A 21,936-nucleotide genomic window follows, 5' to 3' on the forward strand; every position below is an offset into this window, starting at 1 on the left:
CCGATGATCAAGACTCTACTTGACGCGGCTTGCCAGACTCCCTAGGACTCCAATAACCTTAGGCTCTGATACCATGTTTGTAACACCCCAAAAATAGGTCCCGAAGCGTTACACGGTGCTTAAGGCTACAAGTAGCCCCAAAGTAACCCTTTGAGCCATTTTTATACCATTCAACCCTCATCGATAGGATTACTATAATCAAACATCAAAATATTCTCCATAATATCATAATTCAAAATGAAAGAGATACGGAAAGTAACAAAATACGACCTCTCCACAAAACTGATCAATCTAACCATCTAGTCTGACAAGCCTCTACTAATTGTATAACACTGAGCCATTAGGACAGACCCCAACTGACCCTAAAATCAGGGAATAAAATGATAACCTAAAATGAAAGAGTAAAATTTGAAATAACCAGTCCTCGAACCATGAGGACTTACCACTGCAGAAAATGTAGACCAATGTGCTCGGAGAATCACGTCAAGCCTAGGAATGAGTACCTGAACATACATTATAGGGAAAATATAGCCCACATACGAATACATGGGTCAGTACCATGGAATATGGACCGAGTATATGGGGGTGTATGCAAGTTTTCATAAAAGTCCTATATCACAAATATTCATAGGAAAATATACATGCTGTAACAAGAGACTCACATAGCTCGAAATAAAATCATCATAATCACCATAGAATAAAACACATCAGGTGAAAACATGTGAGTTATCATAGTAAATCCCAATCACTTTCATAATCATTTTCAAGTCATCAAAATGAGTATCTTTCATAACAATTCTCTTTAAGATATAGAAATATCGATCAAATTCTTCAGAAATGATAACTTTCTCAACTCACACTTTCAAACTATTACATTTTTCATCTCAATCAGAAGAATACACATACATACACTGGGAGTATCTTACAACTGACATAAACCATGTGAGCTACATGGAGTCCAATGTCCAACCCACGTTGGGGACAACTGTCCTATCCTAGTCATCAGAGTAGGAGCTTAATCTTTTGTTCACTAGTGATCACTATATCAATTAGCCTTAGGCTCACATCTTAAGGGGCATGTAGTTCTAGGAAAGTACCAATCACAGCTATACCTCCCACTCGGTGCTAAAGACTGCTCCAAGACTTAGCTCTAATTATTTCAAAAGAAAATCCACAACAACGCAATTCAATAATTCATATCGAGAGCCATCATGCTACCCCTTTATCATAATAAATCAATATGTGGATTTCTTTTCTCATTCGAGTTCAAAAATAACTCTTTCAAGACCAAAAGGTCAAATCATTCAAATATCAATGTGTGTATAACACATTACTTCACCAAATATCATAATCTCAAAAAGGGTTTTAATCCCATATATAAACACTTGAGCAAAATATTTCAAGATTTATACTTTGTATAGAAAACAAGTATAACTCATATGAAAATCTGGAAATTCAACTTGAAACATGATATTAACATCAAAACTCAAGGAATTTATCTTTAATACATCACAAAAATAACATAGTTCCTTGAACAAGAATATAGGATAATAGTTTCTATCTCAAATTCATAATTAAACAAGTGAAATCATGTATCTTCGTAAAATAATACAAATTTTTGGGCGCAAGAATAAAAGGATATTCTTGTTGAATACCCCACATACCTTTATGGTAATGAATTTGTTAAAAGATTAGACCCTCAATGTTGATTGTGCAATCCTAGTTATTTTTCTACTTTAGTTCTCTTGGATGACGAACTTAGATTGATAATAGGGTTATGATGTGTTTAGATTCTATTAAATTCATAATTTTAAGTTTAGGGGTGTGTAAGGAGTGCCAAAAAACTTAATTGCTCACAAAATAACTCAAAACAGAGTGTTTTTACTACCTGAAACACCAAGTGTGCGCCGCATTTCTTATCGTATACATTTACGTATGCGCCACATTGCTTATCGTACACATTTAAGTATGCGTTGCATTGCTTATGCACACATTTAAGTATGCGCCGCATTTCTTATCGCACACCTATTCCAGTAGCCATGTGCGATTGGTGAGGCGACGCACTCTACTTCGTAAAGCCATAACTACTTGTTCGGGTGTCGGATTTTGATGAAATTGGTATTGTTGGAAAGCTAATTCAATTCTATATAAGTTGGTGGGTATAAATATGCAGAAATACCACATATTTATCAGGTTATGGTCATTCAAATATGACCCTTGTGAATTCAAACACTAAAACTTGATGGATTTTGAAACTCTTAGCTTGTACTACCTCAAGTGACTCATATAAGCACACTTAACACATCATAAGCTATCTTATAACTAGGGTAGTCTTGGTAATTCATGTTCTCAAATATGTCTTACAGAATTGGGGGTTTCACATGTACGAATAATGGTTCGCTTTCTAGCTAAGGAAAGTGTGGGATATTACAGCTGAGGACCTCATGAAGATGGTGCAGATACCCTGTTACGAATTATTAATGGTTGTTGTTCATGTTTATGCATGTCAAGTTTTAAGAAAGGATCAATATTTGTCGTCACTATAGAGAACCAATAGAGATTATAATTAAACTTTAAGTGTGCATTGGACCCTTAGAGGGCCCTCTAAGCCTCACACTACATCAAACAAGAATGGAAAACTAATAGAAATTCCCTTGGTAAAAATTTATATGGTTGGGTTGCTTACTCAGGGTGACGATTATATGCCAAAAGGTGCGGTAAGAGAATGACTTTGAGGGAAAATGGGTGGTTAATGAAATACTATATCATCTGAGACCTAATTAAAGAAGAGACATAGGGTAGAAAGTAACTTCTAACGAATCTGACCAATGATATTTTCTTAACTGATGTGAAATCCGAATCAAGTGAAAATATGAAAGTGTATCCGGTAATATAATTTTGTCTGTTGTCTCTCTGAAAGAAAAATAAAGAATATGGACACTATTCTAGGGAGTTGCGTGGTTGGGATTATCACCTAGGTAGAAAATAGAAGAAGACCAATAAAGCAGCCTCACGGGCATCTAGGGTTGAAATGATGTTCAGAAAGTCTATATAACTTACGCCAACAACAACTGCAGTTAAAATAAGGAAACTAAGCAAAGACAGCAATTTCTGAATTTTAAATTTCATCCCATGCCTTCTTGTTTCTGTTTTCGATCAGGTCCACTGCCGTTGACCAGATCGGAACCGCAAATGAGATTAAAAGGCAAATAGAGTATCATTACTTCCTTAGCAATATGGATTAATTGATTGTGTTTTCTTCCCTTAGCATGCTTTCAACATTCCTTGGAGAAGCTTGCTGTAGTATGTGAATCTCGATAATTTTCAAGCTTGCCTCTAGCTTGCTGATTCTGTATTCAAAATGGTCGTTGCCGTCTTCAAAGTTGGTAAGGAGTTTCTCTTCTCTTGCGAGCTCGATCAGGAACACTACTTTAAAAGTTGTGGCATTCTAGAAGACCTTCAAAACACTTTCTTCAGAAGCCTTAAAAGATACATGGAGGGTCACTGTGTTTGTTTTAGGTCAAAATATGTTAATGAACGTTGAAGATGTGGTCCCAATAGTTGAACAACACACTTTTATTGAGCATTTCTCCATGCATCTTGCTAAACCAATTCGATAAATTACTAAGCATGGAGTTACGTAGCATGTGATCTAAATCCACTCTACCAAGCCTATCAAACGTCACGTAACTTTAAGCTCATTACCCTATTAAACAAAATATGCTCGAGTTAGTGAACGAATCAAACAAGCTCAATCTATCAGCCTTTCTGCTGATCACTCTTCTCCAATATAGATGACAAGATATCTACTATGCAAAAGTCTACACCATCGCTAGGCGTGCTTGCCTGGAAGTAATCAACAAATATCTTCAGATTAATTGCTCCCAGGCAAGCATGTCTAACAATAGTGTAGACTTTTTCATTACAGATATCTTGTCATCTGTATTAGAGAATAGCAATCAACAGAAATGATGAGAGATTGAGCTCATTCAATTTGTGCACTAACTAGTTCATACTTTTTTGATAGGGTAATGAGCTTGGGGTTATGTAACGTTTGATAGGCTTGGTAGAGTCGGTTTAGATCACACGCTACATAAGTCCATTCTTACTAATTTATCAAATTGGTTGAGCAAGATACATTGAGCAACGCTCGATAAAAGTTTGTTGTTCAACTGTTGGGACCACATCTTCAACCATTCATTAACATATTTTGACCTAAAACAAACACAGTAGCCTTCCATGTATCTTTTAAGGCTTCTGAAAAAAGTGTTCTGAAGGTCTTCTAGAATGCCACAACTTTGAAAGTAGTGTTCCTGATCGAGCTCACAAGAGAAGAAGAACTCCTTACCAACTTTGAAGACGGCAACAACCATTTTGAATATAGAATCAACAAGTTGGAGGCAAGCTTGAAAATTATCGAGATTCACATACTACAGCAAATATTTGATCTTCTCTAAGGAATGTTGAAAGCATGCTAAGGCAAGAAAACACAATCAATTAATCCATAGTACTAAGGAAGTAATGATACTCCATTTGCATTTCAATCTCGTTTGTGGTTCCGATCTAGTCAACGGCAGTGGACCTGATCGAAAACACAATCAAGAAGGCATGGGATGAAATTTAAAATTCAGAAATTTCTGCGTTCGCTTAGATTTCTTATTTTAACTGCAGTTGCTGTTGGCATAAGTTTTCTAGGCTTACTGTACATCATTTCAACCCTTGATGCCTGTGAGAATGCTTTATTGGTCTTCTCCTATTTTATATCTAGGTGATAATCCTAACCACGCAGCTCCCTAGCAAAGTGTACATCTCTATTATTTTTCTTTCAGATAAACAACAGACAAAATTCATTACCAGATACAATTTCAGATTTGCACTTGATTCAAATTTTGCATCTATTAAGATAATTCCATTGGCCAGATTCTCTAGAAGTTACTTTCTACTCTATGTCTCTTCTTTAATTAGCTCTCAGATGATATAGTCTTCCACAAACCACCCATTTTCCCTCGAAGGCATTCTCCAACCACACCATCTAGAGTATAATCATCACCTTGAGCGAGCAACCCAACCATATAAATATGGGATAGGGTAATAACTATATTGGTTTTCTGTTCTTGTTAGATGCAGTGCTAAGCTTCGAAGGCCCTCTAAAGGTCTAATGCACCCTAAAATTTAATCCAATTGCTATTGAATCTCTTTATAATGATAGCAAAACTAAATCCCTTCACAATGCTTGATAAATAAATATGAGTAACAACCGACATTAAATCTTAACAGGGTATCAGAACCATATTCATGGTCCCTCAGCCTTATCAGTTTGGACCTACCAAACTTAACTATAAAATTGCAGACATCTTGTTTGAATGATCTATGACTAATTAGTAAAAACTGCATTCACAAAATCAGTGCACTCTATGTATGTTTTCACGATGACATTATTAGTAATACATACCTCCCACTTATGAAGTGGTTCCATCTACAAGCAGCTTATTCATTCAAACCCATCTTTACTGCAGCCTCTTATAATGGTCTGACAAAAGTTGATCAACTGTCAGTTCCTTATATCTACAAAGAAGAGGAAAAAAATTGATGTTATAAAAAGAACATTATCCATCTGTTGCTATAGATGTGGAGTCTGTTGCAACAGATGTGGAGTATGATGGAATACATCAAACCAGCCTTTCTGGTGGTTTGATTTGTTCCAACATTTTCTCCATCTATTGCAACATCAAAAAGAACATAAACATTAATAACAAAGAAGCAACAACATTTGTTCCAACAATATCATCAACGACAAAGAAGCAACATCCTTTGTTCCAGACCCATCAACAACACCACACCACAAGTTTCAATAACGCCAACCCCACCACCAACATCAATAACTGCATCAACAATAAAGAAACAAATAAAATAAATATAAAAAAATAATACTACCATCAAAGCATTTAAACTTCTCCCAACAGATAATTCTTTTCGCATATTGTAATAAAAATTCTCGATTTGTTTATTCAACACTTAAAAGTTCCTTCAAATTTTTTTAACAAATATGATGATATGAGTAAATAGTAATTAAATAAAAAAAATAGATTTGAATAACTTGCAAAGAAGAAGACGAGAATGAAAGAGCAATAATTAACCATACCTTAATATCATAAAGGGGATCAAAACAACAATTTCAGTCGAGGAAAGATATAGATTGGTTTAGATCCGAAAAGATCTTTATGAGAAGAGAAGATAAAAAAGAGAAAAAAGGCTGTGACCCTAAAGAGGAGAGAAAGAAAAAGATGATGAGAGAGAGTTGAATAAAATAAATTGCAGCTGAAGGAAGATATGAGATAATTTGTATAGAAGTATTGTATACGTAGACGTGGGGGTTTTCAATATTTATTAATTAATATTCATTAATTTCATTAATAATTTAAGGGGCACGGGGGAGACTAAGACTAGTGACATTGAAAATACAAGACAAGACTGCTCAATGAACTCATTTTTGAGATATCCAACAAATATTTTTTACCGCCTTTAGTAGTAAGTACTACTACTTGATATTATCTACTCGGACTAGAAGCTTGCTTTAAAATTAAAAGAGAAAAAAATATTCTCAAACAGATATGTCATCTGTTGTAACATATATAAATATATGTTTAGAAATCTGAACAGCTCAGTCATCTGTTACAACAGATATAAATATCTATTTAAAAATCCCAACAGCTCAGCTATCTATGACAACAGATGAAAATATCCATTTGATAATTAATTAAATCAGATATGTCATCTGTTACAACAGATATAAATATCAGTTTAAAAATTTCCAAAAGCTCATTCATCTATCACAATAGATGCAAATATCTATTTGATAATTAAATTAGATATGTCATCTGTTGCAACAGATATGAATATCTGTTTGAAAATTTTCAACAACTCAGTCGTTTATTATAACAGATTTTATTGCAATTGATTTAGGTAGAACTAGGCATGAATGAATGAGCTCACAGGTTCAACTACAAATCCAATCGAGTCTTTGCAATTGCATGGCGTTAGTATTGCGTTCATCCCGACCCGAGTCGTCGATCAATCACTTTGAGTTGAAATGAGTTCTTATCAACTCAATACTAGGATATTGATAGTACCTAAGTTGATTTATGTAGAACTAGGGATGAATGAATAAGCTTGCAGGGTCAACTATAAATCCAATCGAGTTTTTGTAATTGCATGGCATTGGTATCGCGTTCATCCCGATGTGAGTCATTGATCGATCACTCTGAGTTAAAATGAGTTCTCATCAACTCAATGTTAGTATAGTGATAGTATAGGTGGGACTAGGGATAAATGAATGAGCTCGCAGGGTCAACTACAAATCTAATTGAGTCTTTGTAATTGGATGGCGTTGGTATTACGTTCATCTCGATCTGAGTCATCGATCAATCACTCTGAGTTGAAATGAGTTCTCATCAACTCAATGTTAGGATAGTGATAGTATAGGTGGGACTTGGGATGAATGATTAAGCTTACAGGATCAACTACAAATCCAATTTAGTCTTTGCAATTACATGGCGTTGGTATTATGTTCATCCTGACCCAAGTCATCGATCGGCTGATCACTCTGAGTTGAAATGAGTTCTCATCAACTCAGTGTTAAGATAGTGATATTATAGGTGGGACTAGGGATGAATGAATTAGCTCACAGGGTCAACTACAAATCCAATCGAGTCTTTGTAATTTTATGGTGTTGGTATTACGTTCATCCTAACCCGAGTCGTTGATTGATCACTCTGAGTTGAAATGAGTTCTCATCAATTTAATGTTACGATAGTGATAGTATAGGTGGGACTAGGGATGAATGAATGAGCTCGCAGGTTCAACTATAAATCCAATCGAGTCTTTGCAATTTCATAGTGTCGGTATTAAGTTCATCCTGACCCAAGTTATCGATCGATCACTCTGAGTTGAAATGAGTTCTCATCAACTCAATGTTAGGATAGTGATAGTATAGGTGGGACTAGATATGAATGAATGAGCTCGCAGGGTCAACTACAAATCCAATTGAGTCTTTGCAATTGTATGACATTGGTATTGCGTTCATCCTGACCCGAGTCATCGATCGATCACTCTGAATTGAAATGAGTTATCATCAACTCAATATTAGGATAGTTATAGTATAGGTGGGACTAGGGATGAATGAATAAGCTCGCAGGGTCAACTACAAATCTAATCGAGTCTTTTTAATTGCATGGCATTGGTATTGCGTTCATCCCGACCTGAGTCATCGATCAATCACTCTAAGTTGAAATAAGTTCTCATCAACTCAATGGTTTAATAATTATATATTTTAAAAATTTTAAAATTAACTAAGATCAATTCAGACCAAATTAACAATTTCAAAACTTGTCATTCTTCTCCAAAATTACAAATCAACCCATACAAATCATCCATTTGCGCAAAAAACTTTTTATTTCAAATCTTAAGTTCTCACTCTTCTCTCTCTCTCTCTCTCTCTCTCTCTCTCTCTCGGGGTCTCCTCTCCCTCTCAACAATACAAACAACAACTACTCAACATATTGCTCAACCCTTCAAAACAAGCCAATTTTCTTCCCATTTACGACTACATATAGTTATTTTTTTTGACTTCATTCCCACTTGTATTTGTTGTTTTCTCTGTCTTCATAGGTAAAATCATTTGAGAAGAGTTCTACATTTGTTCTTTATTCTAAAAAATAGGGCTTTTTAGTTAATGATGAAAAATAAAACTTTTAGTTGTATTATCTTCGAGAATAGGTTAACAATTTTGAGTTTTGATGCTAAAAAAATAGGAAGCACCCGACAAAACCCTAGGTTTTCTCTCAGTGTTTTGTTGACTATTGTGGTATTGTTGGATGGTGTTTGTTTTGTTGTTGGTGGCTGTTGTTAGTGGTGTTGGTATTTGTATTTTTTGGTGGTAGTGTCGATGGTCTTAGTGTTGGTATTGGTGGCATTGGTAGTGGTCTTAGTGGCATTAGTGGTGGCATTGGTTGTGGTGGTGGTGGTCCATTTGTTACAACGGGTGGAAGATCTGTTGGGAGATATTAAATAGGTCTTCAAACAGATTCCCCATCTGTTCCAACTGATGGATTATCCATTGGAGTATTTTCTTGTAATATGGCGTAGAATAATTTATTGAAATTTGTCCATCTATTGAAATAGGTGGAATATCTGTTGGTAGATACTAAATAGATCTTCAAACAGATTCGGGTTCCCCATCTGTTCCAATTGATGGGTTGTTCGTTGGAGTATTTTTTTTGGTTATGTGGCATAGAATAATTTATTGAAATTTATCTCACCTTTTTAAAAAAAATTATGTAGACATCAAATGCAATATATTTTTTATTTTTTCTATTGTTTGTAGTTAAAAGATGTCTCCCAAAAGAAAAGAAACTGAGAGTGGAGAAAGTGGATCAACTTCTGATCACCAAACAAAAAAGGTTAGAGTACAGATAGATTTGGAGAAACTTCCAGAACAATCTCAGTCAGGGAAAAATGAAGACGAGGAAAGTGATAACTTCTATTCACCAATGAGGCGTGAAATAATATTGAAATTCCAGCATGATTCTATCAAAATCATTAGTATTGACAAGTTTCGATTTGCGATGTCGATGAATCGCCCTAAAAAAGTATTTGGTGATCTTGTACTTAAATGTCAGTTGGGGAAACCTTTTGACGAACTTAGGAGTATTATGAAGAAGGAAAACATAGATGGACTTTTTAAGAAGAGCTGCTTTGCACACTTTCTTAAGCTGGGACCCGCCCTCTCCGTTTCTAAATGATCATGGTATATGGCTTTATCAAGAGCAGAATCAAGTATACGGGGGATGATGGAGGTCTAAAGGAGGGAGAAAAAAAGATGAATGAAGTCTGGATTAACTATTGTGGTATACCGATTTGTTTTGGATTGAAAGAGTTTGCCATAGTGATGGGCTTGAGATGCGATCATCCTGAAGAACCCCCCATCAAGAAAACACCCCACAAAGGGTCCAACAAATGCAAGGTAAAAAAATATGGGTTGTTGGGCATTACTGGACCTAGCTACAAAGTGGAGGATTTGATGGCGGATCTCAAGAATAAAGATATACCAAAGCACTACAGGGAGAAATTGTGCTTAGTTTTGTTTGTCCATTCCGTTTTATTGGCAAGAGACGTTAGGAAAGTCATAGAACATGATTTGTTAGCACATGCTGATGATTTTGGGAAGTTCAACAATTATCCCTGGGGATACGATAGCTACTACTTGACTGTCAAATATTTACTGAAAGAGCTAAAGCTAAAGACGACCACATTATACGGCTTTCCTTGGGATTTCATGATAAAATTGATCACTATTTTTACTCATTCATTAATTTATATTGAATATACTTATGAATTTTTTTTGCTTGCTTCCTTTTTACAATTTTTAGGCTTGGACATGTGAAGCCATTACTCCCCTCCGAAAGCATTTCAAGGATTACTCGAATAAGGTTTCTCATCCAAGGATCCTTAGGCGGTTGGCTACAGTAGAGAGCAGCAAAAAAAATACTAACGAGGCTGATCTCTCAACCCTCAGGATGATGTAGTACGTCTTCTTTCAACTAAAATAATTTGCCTCAAAGAAAGATATTGAAACAAATGTTCCATCTGTTGCTACAAATGGGTCATCTGTTGCAACAGATTACCCATCAACTGCAACTGGTGCAATAGATGGGTAATATGTTGTGACAGACGATTTATATTTCGCAGCAAATTAACCATATGTTGCTCTAGTCTCTGAAACCTACTCAACATATTACCCATCTACTACAAATTATGCAACAGATGGGTAATCTGATGCAACATATTATCAATCTGTTTCAACATACAAATTAGCTGTTGCAGTAGCTAGATTTTTTGTTGCATAAGTTGGCTGTGTTAACATAACCCGAGCCCCATGTAACCCAACTGAATGCAAATTATTATTATATGATTTAAATTCCTCATATTTTTTATAGGTGTTGCATCCTTGGATCGTGCCTACCATTGATGAGCTGGGGATGACTTCTTTTCTTACTCTGGGTCTTGTTGATACAAAAGAAGACCCAACATTGGAGTTAATAAATAAGAAATTGGATGGAGAAACATCCATAAGAAGAGCAGTTAGGCAAGGTCAGCCTAATATTAAAGCTCTTCACAACCAACCTCAAACTACAACAGATCCGGGTGCTTCTTCTAGGGGTGTTGCTGGTGGAGTTATTTGTAATGGTGTCAGCCACCCTAATGTCAGTTGTGATTATGAGCATGTTGGTGCTCAACAAAAAATAAATATGTTTGAAAACACCCCTTGTACAAGTCCTCCCTCTCACCCCTACCCGGTCCCTTCCACTTTTACAGTGGTCTCTCTCACCCCTTCCTACCCTCATATTCTCATTGCAAATGCAAAGTATGCAAGGACAGAGAGGATAAACTCTTTGAAAAGCTAGAGGCTATTGTTGAAGCTACCGAGGAGTTAAAATCTAGGAGAGGTGTCATACCATCCAACGAGGTGAGGGATCCATGCACTCCTATAATGGAGGTTAGGAGAAAGAGAAGAAAAATTAGATAAATTATCTTCATTCTGAAATTAGCAAAAATTACAAATCCCCCCGCTCCAATAGTTGTTGAAGTTCAGGGGTTGCCGAAGAAGGTGGGAATATTTGCGGCGCTTGGAAAGGAGAAGAAGAAGGAACTGGAAGAATTCATCAAAATGAAGGTTCAAAAAGAATACACCATGCATTCATTTGCCGCCAAAGACTTCTCGAATATGACAAATAAATGCGTGTGGTACGAGGGCAAGGTAGGTTTACTTTAGATAACCTATCCTTCCAATATACTCCATAAAGAAGAATCTACGCAACAGATGTGTAATCTATTGCAAAAACTTGGTATTCTATTGCAACATAATACACATCTGTTGCATAAGTTATTTTGGCTGGGTAATCTGTAAACTGAGTCAGAGAACCCTCTGCGTCGGATTTTTTCCACTGTGTTTTTATTCTTTACAATTACTAACCTATTTGAAAATTTTCTTCATATACCACAGTATGCTGATGAAATTCTCTGCCTCATGAGAGGCAGGCAATTAGCTTACCCTGATGCTTATGATGCTGCCGATAGGATAATGGACCTCAACTTCTACAATAATTTCAAGGATAGGTACGCTAAACTCTATAAGATAGCTGATTCTGGTGGCTCGGGATTTGATCAGTTAGTTTCTATGTTACAATGGGATGAAGAAATAATTAAATATGTTAGAGGGAAGAGGCCATTCCACACGGCAAGAGTTGGACCAAGGCAAAGAGAATCCTTGTAGTCATGAACGTGGATGTCACAAATTTTCTTACTTTTGAGATACTACTATACGAGGGAAATATTAAGGTTTATGACTATAACTTACCTGTCTTTAGCGAGAAGACATTTTTAACCCACATGCAGCCACTCTTGAAGTTGTTTCCCAAGTTGTTGACGCAGATTAAGCTTATGGATCATTTCCCAGCTGAAGTCTTGGCGAAGGAATCATGGGAATTTTAAGGTCAAAATGAGAACATCCATCTCCTAAGAAATACAACCGGTGTAGATGCGGGCTGTACTCACTTGCATACATCGAGTGTTTACTGACCGGCACATAAATGACCGGTGTGTGCGACATTGTTGTGGGAAAGATGTAATGGGTCTGGGCATATGGGGTACTAACTAAATGGTTGGAGCCCGTGTATAAAAATAACATGTACAAAGATAGAGACGAACACGATAACAAATTTTCATTTCAAGCCAATTCACTTTACATGTAGTGGCAATAATTTTTATGTCTGGCCAAGTTGAACTTTTATAATGCAATAGATTTTATATCTGTCGTAATAGATATAGTACTTGTTATGATAGATTAATTATCTGTTGGAATTGGTTGGTCATCTGTTGCGTTATGCAGATGTTCCCAATCTGTCTGTTGCAACAAATATACGATCTGTTGCAACATTTAACTTATCTGTTGCAACTGATCGGTAATAAGTTGGAGAAAATAAAAAAAGTAGGAAGACCTGTTATATAATTTCCAGAAGATGACCTACGTGTTGCATATCATGTTGCAACATATGTCTAAATCTGTCTGATAAGATATATCATCTGTTGCAACAGATGTATTATCTATTATGATATTTGAATCTAGTACTCCTTTTCAATTAACATGTTCAAAACTAAGGATTAATTATATTCATATACAGAATAAAATAAATCGAAGCCTTCGAAAATTACATGAAATAACTCAACAAATAAATGAAATGTAAAAGAAATCATTATGGGTACAAACATCTACTCTACAAATAAATCAACAAGTTAAACAAAGGAGGATAGGTTATTTCATTAACAGACTCAAGATATAAATATCTAATCAATATGGACAAGTTGTTCTTCATCCGGTGCTATGGAATTCATCTTTGGTCATCGTGGATCTTTAACGTCGGTTGCGCATGGCTTCTGAGCTTTTGATTCTTCGTATTTCTATAAAAGAGCATCATATATTTTGCAGACTAATCCGATATCAAGTCCATCATTTGGTACTTGTAATTCATCTCTCAAATACTAGGCATAGGCGGCAACAAAAGGACCGCAATCCTTGCGTTATAAAAAAACAAATAATCCATATCTTGTAGTTCATGAAAGCGTTGTGAAATTTGTGAAATGAAACTAATTCATGACACTTAAACTTAAAGGTTACCAATGGTTTGTTCAGAAATTCCGTCAACATATTGTACATCAAATAGATTAGCCATTTTATCCCAGTATGCTTCAATCATTGACCAATCAGTACAAACATTTTGGTCCAAAAATCCACTCATATCAAGGTAAGTAGGCAATATTTTGGCTAGCTTTTGTATCTCAGTCAACGGCCCAGAACGTGTCCTTCGCGACACCGAGTGATAAGCTCGGATGTGCCTCTCTTTTAGAACGATGACAGCCAACACCCAATAGATTTCATCACCATAATTTATTGGGATGTACACTTCGTCGACCAAATGCCAAGGTACGCTAGTCGGAATACTAAAACCTTTGATGATGTTGATTAAGCATTCCTCTTTTCGGGAAACTTTCAGCTTCTGTTGACAATACCTATCATAGGCATTATTGATGTAAACTTTGTACAAATAACTGCCTGTTGTGTATCTGTATTGTTCTTATGTTTGCAACTTGGCCTTCTTTTGGAGGTAGTAAAAAATGACATCGATGTGCTGCACATATTATCAAACATTTTGGATTATGTGAAGAAAAATCAATACACAGATACAATTAAATAAAATATTAATTAATAGTAATATGTATGGCCTTTAAACCTCATTATTTTAGAAGGTTTGTGGCTATGACATCAAATAGAACCAATTCTTCATTCTGGGATGTGCAACAACAAAGTCGAACATATCAAAACCAAGACTCGATTCGTTCACTTTGTAGCGCTCGTCATTTTATTTTCTACATGATAATTTATATGCATCAATGTCAGATTCTTACAACAAGAATTGTATAAACCAATATCTATAAAATTGATTTATGTACCTGTCGGCATGATGCTTTAACAGCCCATCGGCAATCCATTCTGAATAGTCATTGATCAACTGTGTTAGTTTTTTTAGAGCCTTGTCTAAGATGTTGAACCCTTCAAATGGATAATTCTTCAATTCTCCCAAACTGACAAGATCCATTTTTTCTTCATCTTTGAAAGCAGTTGATGGATTATCAACTGTGATATTATGCTCTTCGACAGTAGCTGTGACATCCACCTGGAAAGCCAAATTTTCAATGCTAAGTAGAGATATACAATAGATTTGTTGCAACAGATGAGTCTTATGTTGTATCAGATGAATTATCTATTGGGACAAATTCGAACAGGTAAATCAAAGCAGTACGATAATTTCAAACAGATGATCCATCTGTTGCAACATGAGATTCATCTGTTGAAATAGATAACGAATCTGATATAACAGGTTAGATAACAGTTGCAACAGATGTATATATCTGTTTGATAATTTTCAGCAGATGTATCATTTGTTGAAACAGATATATGCCTATTTGTTTTTGGAACAAATGATGTACATTCACCTTCTTCAGCTAATGCTGCTCTCCTGTGGCCCTTGCACACTGAACATCGGTGAAAGACAAAGACAGAGGTGTTGCAATCTTGCTTTTTCTTATGATTGATGATGCCTTGGAAGTGTCTTTCCTTTTCCTCTTAAATGCCTTGATCTCTAGTAGAGAGTCTGGATATGAAATCCTCTTTGATGGAATGACACCCCTCTTAGATGTCATTTTCTTAAGAGAAGCAGTTAGTGTATTAATAATATTAATTAATCCATCGTGTTTGCCTTGCAGACTTAACATTTGCATGAAGAATATTCGCTAGATGCAAAAAAATCTGGAGAAAAATCTGTACAACTATTATGATCATAATCATAATTACTTGTTGTTTCAAAAACTGTAAGAGGAGCATCATTAGCCCCACCCTCCAAAATTATTTTTCTTGTAATGGTTGTTTCTCCAAACAATTCCATTCTTATTCCATCAATGACCTTAGGGTCCGATAAAGTTTGCACAAACCGTAAAGTAAGAAAAAATGGCATCTTCAACTTTCGGTTGGTCGGAACAAGCCACAGATAGACAATCTAACATAAATTGGTACATATATTAAGAATGATGATGAAATCATTTAATCATTAATTAAAACAAAAAATTGATTAGAATTAGACTTACTGCTTTCTTAGGGGGATTGAAAAAATCAAGAAATTTTGCATTTTTATCGGTTTTGGCCAACAACCATCTCAAAATTCTTGGACAGGAAACTTCTTCCTGGTAGTTCACTTGTTGTCTCAAATAAGGAATGGCTTCAAATGCCTAAGCCTAAAACATAATGCCAATAAATCAAAAGAATTATTGAATAAAACATGATGAATCATATCATGATAAAAGAAATATTTACCATGAAGGCCCATGGAAAGCCATATAAGTTGACTGTTTTTGGCATTAACGGAGTCAACAAATATTCGACAGTCATTTTGAAGGTTTCATAACCCCAAAGATAGTTGTTAAAAACCTCAACATCCTCGAAGAGATTTATTAAATCGAGGCTTTATGTTGTTGTTAACGTCTCTCAGCCAAAGAACAATATGTACAAACCAAAACAAGCACAATGATTGCTTGTACGTCTTTGAAAGTCCTTTACATTTCAACGCTTCTATAAGATTTTTGTTTTTAAAGCTTGGACCAACAATGGACACCAGGTCATCATGATCACTCGACTAGCCTTTACTTTTATTGGGTATGTGGGGTGCTTTTTTTGGGTCTGAGTAGGTATAACTTGAGAAGGAGAAGGAGGATAACATTTTAGTCCGGTAACTATGGCAAACTCCTTCTAACCAAAACAAATAGGTATGCCACAGTAATTTATCCACACCTCATCTATCTTATCTTTGTTTTCATACATAAACCTGGGCTTGAGAAGATCATATACCATTTTCATCTGGAAACGAGCATTGTTGTCTTCCGGCAAATCAAGATATTGCCCAAAGCAACTTTTCCTCAAATAAGAATCCAATTTTTGTTCTCAAAGTATTTTTCTGAAGGTGTCAAAAGATTTTCCCATGACTGACTTAACCACGAGATCACCCGTTAAATCTGTGGCACCATCACACTGAATTCTCACAGGATAACGATCAATGCTAAAAGTTTTGACCAACTCTTCGGCGGAAGGGCTATTAGCATTTGGATCATCTCTTTTTAAAGATTCCTCCTCCCCGTGTTCATTTTCTTCTGCTCCTGATTGAGATAAAGCTTGTAAAGTAAGCTTATAGAGTGGTGGATGTAGCTGAGCTGCTGCACTTGTTCCTTTACTTGAAATTTATTTAATTTTTTTTCTTTTGGGATCCATGTTATCTTAAATTAACAGGAACATAACATAGATTATAATTGATTAATACATAACAGTAATATAATAGTTCCAACAGACAACTAATCTATTGCACTAGGTATGTTATCTGTTACAACATATAACTGACCTGTTGCAATGGATGAGTAATCCGTGGGAATCATAAAAATAGCACTAATATGTTGCACCTGGTATTTTATCTGATGCAACATATAACCGACCCGTTGCAACGAATGAGTAATCCGTTGAAAACCATAAAAATAGATCACTAATCTGTTGCACAGGTATTTTATCTGTTGCAATATATAACCGACCTGTTGTAATGAATGAGTAAACTGTTGGAAAGAATAAAAATAGATCAATAATTTGTTACACCGGGTATGTTATCTGTTGCAACATATAACCAACCTGTTGCAACGGATGAGTAAATCATTGGAAAGAATAAAAATAGTCACTAATCTGTTGCAAAATGAAGAGTAAACCATTGGAAAGAATAAAAATAGATCACTAATCAGTTATATGTTGGATTGATATTGTTTAGGTTCTTCCAAACAGAAGAGTCGTCTGTCGCAACAGATGAATGGTCTATTAGATTATTCACCTGCTGCATCAGATTTTCATAATTGCATTAGATTTTCATCTGTTGCATCACATGTTTCATTTGTTACATCAGATGTTTCATCTGTTGCAATACCATTTTTACCAAGACAAACAACAAATCAACCAAGCAACAACACATCACACACACACACTAAGAACATCAACTGTGAACAAAAATCACCAACAAATTTGAATCAATAGTACGACAATAAGAAGAAAAAATATCAAAAATTAAGGTTTTATTCAGTCCACATTTCAATACTAGTAGAGTAGTTGGCTTAAGTTCCTCTGTTTCTTCATAATTTTTTACTTATGAAAAAGAAAATGGAACGACGAAGAACTCAAAGTTGTTGTCGTCGGAGAAGTCTTTACGTCGATTGACGGTTGAAAATCGAAAGGGAACCCCCCCCCCCCCCCCCCCCCCCCCCAAATCGTTAAAATTATTAAATTTTTCCCAGTTTTTTTATTATATCATCAAATAAGCAAATTATAGTTCATAAATAGGATATCAAAATATGTTAAGACATTGTATTGATAAATTGCACACCACCACTGTTCATTTTATAAATAAATATTTGTGAATATAAATATTCACGTTTACATAATTTTATAAAGTCTACTAGTCAACAATAATAGTAACTAGTGATGCTTTAATACTGTATAATTCTCACACATGATACACACAATCTATGCCAAGCATAAGTCTTTTTTACAAATTTAAAAGTACATTTTTTCTTTACAAAATATAAATTTATGGATCAAATTTTGTATTTTAAAAAGTTGAAATCATGATTTAGTATCCCAAATCATGGTTTGTTGAGAATTTGGTATTTTATCTCATGATTGTCAAAACGCGGATTTCATTTCATGATTTCAAATAATAAGATAAAATCGCATGTCCAAACGCCTATTTAAATCCAGAAAACTATTTGGTTGTTACGGAAGGAATATTCTTTCTTAAAAGAAATGGGAAAGTAGGCAATTTCTCTTTTATGTAACACTAGAAAGATTGCACGCATCATTTTGACTTGATAAACCTATCATAATATGATGGTGAAGACCATAACAATAATAACATATGCAGTGTAATTTTATAAGTGAAGTTTGGGAGAAGATAAAATATACATAATACATAAACCTTATCCTAATTTTATGAAACAGAGAAATTGTTTTTGATAGACCCTCGACCATAATGTGATGAACTATATGGCCGAATCATGATTTTGCACTATGAAATGTCCTCCACTTAGAGCTTCGAATTACATGAAGTCATGAGAGTTCTTCACTTTGGGCTCAAAAGACCAACTCTCTTAGTTTCCAAAGAAAAAAATACTGTCATTTAGCTGGACTTATTAAAACTTGATCTCTTCTTCATTGTATTATTATAACTAATTTAACCAGTTAAAATAAGTTACTCAATATATAACACATCCGGTTAACTTCAATGAGGCCGGCTGGAGGGTAAGACTTGTAAAGTCAATGCTTTAGACACTCAAGTTTAATGGGGCCTATTTTTTAATAATATGTCACATGTTTTTTTTAAAAAAAAAAAAAGAAAAAAATAGGAAAAACGAAAAATATAGAAATAACAAAATATTTACTCTTTTCCTCCTAAATAATTGATGCATTTGGTTTTTTGAAAGTTAATTTGATTAATTTTAGAGCTAAACTGGATTAAGTTAATTTAATATATTAAAATTAAATGTTAGATATTCATAAATTATACAAAAAATATTATAAGTTGAAATGCTTATTATATTAATATGATGAAAAAAAATACATCTTGCAAATATTGGCCAAAACTGTATACAATCTAATTCTCGATAAACAAAAGATAATTAGTATGTAGCGAGTATGACAAAAAAGAAGACTTTCAAAATTATGAGCGATATTACTGTTGAAAAAATTAAGGCCTAATGTTAAAGGTTGATTTTAGGTCACTAAATATGTTAGAGCCTCCCTCAACTTCTATAATGTTTGGTAAATGGTAATATCTCATTGTATTTATCTCCTAACTAAGCTATCTCCTTCTTAATTGATTGCTACAGGATTCCATCAATGCAGATGGGGTTACCACAATTTATCAGTAGTTGAGGATGTTGTTGAGAACTACAACAAAGCTAAAATCCCTCTTGATGTGATCTGGAATGATGATGATCACATGGATGGGAAAAAAGATTTTACCCTCAATCCTGTCAACTACCCCCGTCCGAATTTGCTAGCATTCTTGGAAAAAATTCAAACCCGAGGAATGAAATACATTGTCATTGTTGATCCTGGAATCGGTGTTAATAGCACTTATGGTGTTTACCAAAGGGGTATAGCCAATGATGTCTTCATCAAATATGAAGGCAAGCCTTATTTGGCCCAAGTCTGGCCTGGTGCTGTTAATTTTCCTGATTTTCTCAACCCGAAGACTGTTGAGTGGTGGGGTGATGAAATTAGGAGATTTCATGAACTTGTTCCTGTTGATGGACTCTGGATTGACATGAATGAAGTTTCCAACTTTTGTTCGGGTTTGTGTACAATCCCTGAAGGCCGGATTTGTCCCAATGGCACCGGTCCCGGTTGGATTTGTTGCCTGGAATGCAAAAACATAACGAGTACCAGATGGGATGATCCACCTTACAAGATTAATGCGAGTGGAATACAAGCACCAGTTGGTTACAAGACTATAGCGACTAGCGCGGTTCATTATAATGGAGTTAGGGAATATGATGCTCACAGCATTTACGGGTTTTCTCAGTCCATTGCGACTCACAAGGCTCTTCAAGGACTCAAGGGAAAACGTCCATTTATATTGTCCCGTTCCACTTTTGTTGGTTCAGGGCATTATGCTGCACATTGGACAGGGGATAACCAAGGAACTTGGAAGGATTTGAGATATTCAATATCTACAGTGCTGAATTTTGGCTTATTTGGTGTTCCTATGGTTGGTGCAGATATATGTGGTTTCTATCCTGCGCCTACGGAGGAGCTCTGCAATCGTTGGATTGAAGTCGGCGCATTCTATCCATTCTCAAGGGATCACGCGAACTACTATTCTCCAAGGCAAGAACTTTACCAATGGGAGAGCGTGGCTAACTCTGCGCGAAATGCTTTAGGAATGAGATATAAGTTACTTCCATATTTCTATACTTTGAACTACAAGGCACATACTACTGGTGCGCCAATTGCTCGTCCCCTCTTCTTTTCTTTTCCAAATATACCAGAGCTTTACGATGTGAGCACTCAATTCCTGGTAGGAAGCAGTGTCATGGTCTCACCGGTGTTGGATCAGGGGAAAACAGATGTGAAAGCTCTGTTTCCTTCAGGCACGTGGTACAATTTGTTTGATATGTCACAGGCGATTGTCAAAAAAGAGCTACAGTACCTCACACTAGATGCACCACTAAATGTGGTCAATGTACATTTATACCAAAATGCCATCATACCAATGCAGCACGGTGGACTGATATCAAAAGAAGCAAGAGTGACACCTTTTACCCTCATAGTGACCTTTCCATCAGGGGCAAGTGATATCAAAGCTAAAGGAAACCTTTTCCTCGACGATGATGAGCTTCCGGAGATGAAATTAGGAAATGGGCAATCAACATATATCGATTTCCATGCAACAGCAAGTAATGCAACAGTGAAGTTGTGGTCAGAAGTTCAAGAAGGCAAGTTTGCATTGGATAAAGGCTGGTTCATTGAGAAAGTTATAGTTTTAGGCACAAATGGCACAGATGGAGCTTTTCAAATTAACGTTGATGGACAACCTATGGACGATACTTCAAAAGTGAAGTATAGCACAACGGAACACAAGTACATACACAATGTGGAGGATGAAGTAGATAAGAGACACAGTATGATGATGGATATTCATGGACTGGAATTGCCTCTAGGGAAAAACTTTGTTATGTCCTGGAAAATGTGAACCTCCACTAGTTATTATGTGTTGGAAATTTGCCTATGTCCGTTATAAATAGGTCTTAAGGTTATTAATGAAAAGGAGTTGAATTTAAGGGTGTGTTCAGTACGGAGAAAAATCATTAGGAAAATAAGTTGTTTAAAAATAAGAAAAATGACTTCCTTGATGAAAGCTTGAAAAATAAGTAGTATTGTCTCCTCCTAAGTTCCACCGTCACAATTAGAGGTGGCAAAATCAAAGCCCACTCTGACCCAACCCATTCAGGTTTGCATTGGTTATTGACCCGCTCAGTTATTAGTTCAACCCACGTCACCCGTTAAAAATTTGGTTGATATGTAATCCAATTAATTTTTGAGAAATCTTGTTAAAATCTTTTTTCTTATTTGATATGTTATATATAGTCATAAAAAGATAATTTTATACGGTAATAAAAGTTTATAAAAGAACTAATAAAGCAATTAAAACATAGTAAGAATTGGATGGTTTGAATTATAACCTG

At 35.4% G+C, this 21,936-nt stretch overlaps 1 protein-coding gene across 1 annotated transcript in view; it reads left to right on the top strand.

Annotated features, from left to right (window-relative positions):
• Nucleotides 1-21,531, top strand: part of LOC107848014 (alpha-xylosidase 1) — a 39,004-nt gene extending 17,473 nt beyond the window's left edge. The window contains exon 3 of the mRNA XM_016692664.2: nt 19,576-21,531. Coding sequence (XP_016548150.1) covers nt 19,576-21,443 — 1,868 coding nt within the window. The 3' untranslated portion in view covers nt 21,444-21,531. The remainder of the gene's footprint in view (nt 1-19,575) is intronic.
• Nucleotides 21,532-21,936: the final 405 nt, after the last annotated feature.

Source organism: Capsicum annuum, chromosome 11 (genome assembly GCF_002878395.1).
Source record: "Capsicum annuum cultivar UCD-10X-F1 chromosome 11, UCD10Xv1.1, whole genome shotgun sequence".
Taxonomy (NCBI): Eukaryota; Viridiplantae; Streptophyta; class Magnoliopsida; order Solanales; family Solanaceae; genus Capsicum; species Capsicum annuum.